The sequence below is a fragment of the Calidris pugnax genome, unplaced genomic scaffold, assembly GCF_001431845.1.
Source record: "Calidris pugnax isolate Ruff unplaced genomic scaffold, ASM143184v1 scaffold378, whole genome shotgun sequence".
Classification (NCBI taxonomy): Eukaryota; Metazoa; Chordata; class Aves; order Charadriiformes; family Scolopacidae; genus Calidris; species Calidris pugnax.
The window spans coordinates 26,847-32,160 of record NW_015091227.1 but is presented as its reverse complement, the minus strand read 5'-3'; the positions used below and the strand labels follow the sequence as shown (position 1 = coordinate 32,160).

The 5,314-nt window shown below is 56.9% G+C and overlaps 2 protein-coding genes across 4 annotated transcripts in view; both read left to right on the top strand.

Moving 5' to 3' along the window:
• The window catches only part of NUP98 (nucleoporin 98kDa), a 65,023-nt gene extending 62,664 nt beyond the window's left edge, over positions 1–2,359 (top strand). For all 3 annotated transcript variants that reach the window (XM_014959875.1, XM_014959879.1, XM_014959876.1), the window contains exon 33: positions 1,009–2,359. In XM_014959875.1, the coding sequence (XP_014815361.1) occupies positions 1,009–1,226 (218 nt within the window). In that variant the 3' untranslated portion in view covers positions 1,227–2,359. The remainder of the gene's footprint in view (positions 1–1,008) is intronic.
• A 245-nt stretch (positions 2,360–2,604) lies between these two features.
• Positions 2,605–5,314, top strand: part of CHRNA10 (cholinergic receptor, nicotinic alpha 10) — a 9,221-nt gene continuing 6,511 nt past the window's right edge. The window contains exon 1 of the mRNA XM_014959873.1: positions 2,605–2,667. Coding sequence (XP_014815359.1) covers positions 2,605–2,667 — 63 coding nt within the window. The remainder of the gene's footprint in view (positions 2,668–5,314) is intronic.

Below are 5,314 nucleotides of genomic sequence, written 5' to 3'. Positions count from 1 at the left end.
GGATGGATGGTTGGAGGGATGAGGAGATGGTTGGGGAGATGGAGGGATGAGGAGATGGTTGGGGGGATGAGGAGATGGTTGGAGGGATGGATGGATGGATGGTTGGGGAGATGAGGAGATGGATGGATGGATGGGTTGAGAGCCTGGCCCAGGTTGCCCAGAGAAGCTGTGGCTGCCCCATCCCTGGAGGGGTTCAAGGCCAGGTTGGAGGGGGCTTGGAGCAACCTGGTGTGGTGGGAGGTGTCCCTGGGTGGGACTGGGTGGTCTTTAAGGTCCCTTCCCACCCAAACCATTCCATGATTCTGTGGTTCCACCATCCCAACCTAGGCATGTTTAGTTTGGAGAAGAGGAGGCTGAGGGGAGACCTCATTGCCCTCTCCAACTCCCTGAAAGGAGGGTGGAGAGAGGCAGGTGTTGGCCTCTTCTCCCAAAGGACGAACGACAAGACCAGAGGAAATGGTCTGAAGTTGGGGCAGGGGAGATTTAGATTAGATATTAGAAAGAACTACTTTCCTGAGAGAGTGGTCAGGCCCTGGAACAGCCTGCCCAGGGAGGTGGTGGAGTCACCATCCCTGGAGGGATTTAAGAAACGTGTAGACATGGCTCTTCAGGGCCTGCTCTAGTGCCCAAGGTTATTGGTTTATGGTGAGGTGTTGAGTGTGGGGTTTAGTTGGTGGGTGCGGTATTTTTGGTGGGCGTTTGGTGTGGTGTGGTTTGGTTTGGTTGTTTGTGGTTTTTGGGGGGTTTTTTTGGGGTTTTTTTTGTGGTTGGACTCGATGATCTCAGAGGTCCCTTCCAACCACTAAGATTCTGTCATTCTGTGATTCCCACCCAAACCATTCCATGATTCACCATCCCAACCAAACACCCCAGAATTTCCCTTTGGGTGGCCGTTGAAGTTCCTCCTCCACAGGGTGACCCCCGAAGTTCTCAGGTGGTATCTCCTCCTCCATTACGTGGTGTGGAACGTTGCAGGAACCATTCCTTCCTCTTCCTGCTCTTTTCCAGACATGGCCAAGCGCGTCGCTAACCTGCTGCGGGTGGTGCTCAGCCTGCAGCACGCCCCGGAGCCCCTCTCCGACCCCACGCCCGACCTGCAGCGCGTCCCCCTCCGCCTCCTGGCCCCCCACGTGGGGAGACTCTCCATGCCCGAGGACTACGCCTTGGAGGAGCTCAGGAGCCTCACCCAGTCCTACCTACGGGAGCTGACGGTGGTGACTCACTGAGGAGGAACCTCTTTCATTGAGGAGGAACCTCTTCCACTCCTGATGGGGACAGATTTTTACCTTTTGTTAACCCTTAACCCTTGTTCTGAGGGTGAAGGACCTCTCTCTCTCACCACGAGGGGGTTTCCATGGAAGGTGGAAAACAGCTTTAGGACGTGGGCAGGAGTGGCTGTAACTGGTGGGACCTGGCTGGTGGCACCTTCAACCAACCACGCACCGTCTCCCTCGAATCAATAAAGCGCCTCTTGCCGAGCCTGTCTGCTGGTGGGACCGGAGTGGGGACACCCTGGGGGCTCCATCTCCTGCCAGATCCTTCTCCCCCCATCCCGTGGCAGCGCAGAGGATGGTGAAGGAAGTTCTGGGACAGTTTTTGTGGGTGGACTCTGCTCCGGGGGGGGGCTGTGCTGGGTCAATGGATCAACCTTTGTCCCCTGAATGAGCTTTAATGGGGGCTTTTGTGGTCGGAGTTGGGTGGGGAGAAGGTGGAACTGAAGTTCAGAAGAGTCTTTTCCTGCCTTCTCTTGCTTCTTTGGAGACCTGCGAATGTGTTGTTTCTCTCATTTCTCCATCCTCCATCTCCACGAGCTTCTTCCCTGCCCCAGGAGAAGGGGGAGGTGACACGGGTGGGTGGCATCTCTGGGGATGGACACCTCCTGGGCGTTGCACGCAGTAAAACCCAGGAGCTTGTCCCAAGAGTCACCACCTTCCTGGACTCCGTGCTGCTGGTGGTAGAGGCCAGATCCTGCTCCAGAAACACCAAACCACCCAAAGATGTCACCTGCCCATGGAGCAGAGCGGCCTGGTGGCCTCCACCACCCCCTGTGCAGGTGCCACCCGTGTCTCCTGTGGGGTTGGGTCACCTCGAGTGGAGCCACCACCTCAGCCCATCCCACCAACCCGCTGCTGTCCGTGTCCCCTGGTGCAGTCCCTGCCCTCGCTGCCTCCACAAACCCACCATTTTTTTGGAAGAAGAAAAAAAAAAAAAGCTGTTTCTGGGTCTGCTCTGGTTCTGGGGTCACGGTGGTGGCACCTTCTGCCACCTCGGCCTCTGCTCGTGGCGTCCGGCGCCGCTCTGCGCCGCCTCGGCTGAAGGTCTTTATGCATGAGGATTATACAAAGGTTTTTATTAAAAAGAAAAAAAAAATATAAATAAATGATCTAGATTATTTTCCTGTCTTTTTGAGAACAATAAATAAAATGTTTATAGTATTCCCGTGGCTTCTTTTGCTTTTTCCTGTGATTTTTATTTTGTTTTTTTTCCTGTGGTTTCATTTGCTTTTTAAGTAACATTTTGTTTTCGTAGGCACGGTGTCCCTTGGCTTGTCCCACCTGGGTGGCATGAGGTGGCTCAGATGGTGGCACGGACACAGGAACAGGGATGACACTGGAGAAGCTGGACCCTCCCTTGAAGCTGAATCTGTCCAGAAATGGGGTTTTACAGGTAAAAAAGGAGCTCGGTGTGGAATTGGGAATGGTACCTGGTCACAAAGGACACAGAAAAGGTACTGGGTGTTGTCTTCACCTTGGTCTTTACTGCTGGGACTGGCCTTCAGCTGCCTCAGGTCTCCAAGACCGGTGGGGAAGGTGGGAGTGAGGAAGAGTTGGAGAGGGTGAGGCTGAGGAGTGTGTGGAGTTGGGGGTCAGGGTGGGCCCTGCAGGCCACTGTCACCCCTTTGAAAGGTTGTGGTGGCCATCATGAGCTGCCAAGACCATGTTGGAGGGGGCTTGGAGCAACCTGGTCTGGTGGGAGGTGTCCCTGCCCAGGGCAGGGGGGTTGGAACTCAATGATCTTCATGGTTCCATTCTATGACCCTATGACTACACGAACCCATGGGGGCCACCATACATGGTCATTGCTTGGGCAGAGTGATGGGAGATGGGGGTCAGGTTGGGCCTTGCAGGCCACTGTGACCTCTTTGAAAGGTCGTGGTGGCCATCAAGAGCCACCAAAACCAGGTTGGAGGGGGCTTGGAGCAACCTGGTCTGGTGGGAGGTGTCCCTGCCCAGGGCAGGGGCTTGGAACTCAATGATCTTCATGGTTCCTTCCACCCCAACCCATTCTATGACTACACGAACCCATGGTGGCCACCACAGCTGGTCATTGCTTGGGCAGAGTAACAGGAGATAAAGGTCAGGTTGACCCCCGGGGAGGGGGAACACCCCATCACAGGGGTTACCTGAAGGAGAGGTCCATGTCCTGGGCTGGGGAGGGATCCCACCCTCTGCTCCCTGAGGTGGGGCCATGGTGGGGGTCTGGTGGTCTCTTCTCTGGAAGTTGGGGAGGGGGGGGATACAGAATCACAGAACCTTCTAGGTTGGAAGGGACCTTAAAGATCATCTTGTCCAACCGTCAACCCAACTGACAAAAATAGACACCCCCACAACAAACAAGGAGCATCATCACTAAACCAGACCTCCCAGCACTACATCAACCCGGCTTTTGAACACCTCCAGGGATGGGGCCTCAACCCCCTCCCTGGGCAGCCCATTCCAAGGGCTGATGACCCTTTTGGTGACAAAATGTTTCCTAATATCCAGCCTGAACCTCCCCTGGGGCAACTTGAGGCCATTTCCTCTCGTCCTGTCGCCTGGGACTTGGGAGAAGAGACCGACCCCCACCTCTCTACACCCTCCTTTCAGGGAGTTGGAGAGGGCTCCGTTGAGCCACCTCTTGGGCACCAAACACCAAAAAGAAGTGAAATTTGTGTCTCCTCACCCTCACGGGGCGGTTGTCCCCCCGAGCTGGCACGGCCCCACAGGTAAACGTGACACCGGCCGGGTGGCTCCGGCCTCGTCTCCATCCATTACCCTAATTACCTCTCTGCTGCCCCGGGACGTGGGGCTGGGGATGAATAATTCACCACCCTGGAAACCAAAACCTCCCGCCTTGGAACCACCCGGCGCTTGGCATCTGCTGCTGGGAAAGGTGCCAGGGGAGCGGGGGCTGGTGGCCTCCCCCCGGGGATCATGGAATGGTTTGGGTGGGAAGGAACCTTCAAGCCCACCCAGGGACACCTCCCACCAGCCCAGGTTGCTCCAAGCCCCCTCCAACCTGCCCTTGAACCCCTCCAGGGATGGGGCAGCCACAGCTTCTCGGGGCAACCTGGGCCAGGCTCTCACCACCCTCACACCAAACAAGTTCTTCCCCACATCTCAGCTCCATCTCCCCTCTTTCAGGGTCAAACCCTTCCCCCTCCTCCTAGGCCTCCCCTCCCTCAGCAAGAGTCCCTTCCCCATCTCTCCTGGAGGCCCTTGGAGGGGTGTGATGGTGGGTCATAGAATAGTTTAGGTTGAAAGGGACCTGAAGACCACCCAGTGCCACCCCCTGCCCTGGGCAGGGACATCTCCCACCAGCCCAGGTTGCTCCAAGCCCCCTCCAACCTGGCCTTGAACCCCTCCAGGGATGGGGCAGCCACAGCTTCTCGGGGCAACCTGGGCCAGGCTCTCACCACCCCAGGAGTGGGGACACGCTCCCTGTGGGCAGGGACCTCCCTGTCACCTCCTGCTTTGTCCCTTGGAGGTCACATCCCTTGACCTCCCGGGGTTTTATTCTCCCCCAAACTGGGAATAATCTTCTTTTTTCTCTTTCCTTGCTCTTTTACTGGGATGGGAGAACGGGAGGTCCCTCGGTGGGAGCAGCATCCCCCCAGGCTCTTCTCACTGCCGTGGCCTTGGTGGGCACCAGTGCCCCTACATCTCCTTTTCAGCCCCAAATTTTCCTTTTCCAGCCTGTTCTGGGGCAGGATTGTGGGGGGGAACCCCCCATCCCACACCCCCTCAAGCCCAGAAGCACCTTGACAGGGTGGTTTCCAGCTGCTGGTGGCTCCAGGTGGGCAGAAGCTCCGGACAACACGATGAGGAGCAACCACATCCCTGGCAGCTCCATCCCACCACCTTCTCCTTGTCACCATGGTCCTTTCCCCCCCCCCCAAAACTGCCCAGAATGGGCAGAGAAGGGGTTGCCCACCCAGGTGGGTCTCTTGGGAGTGATGGTTTAGGGGGTGGGTGGGCAAAGACCTGGCCCAAAAGGAGCTCAACTGCACCCAAAACCCATCCTGACCCCCCCAACCTCGGGGGTCACCCTCCAT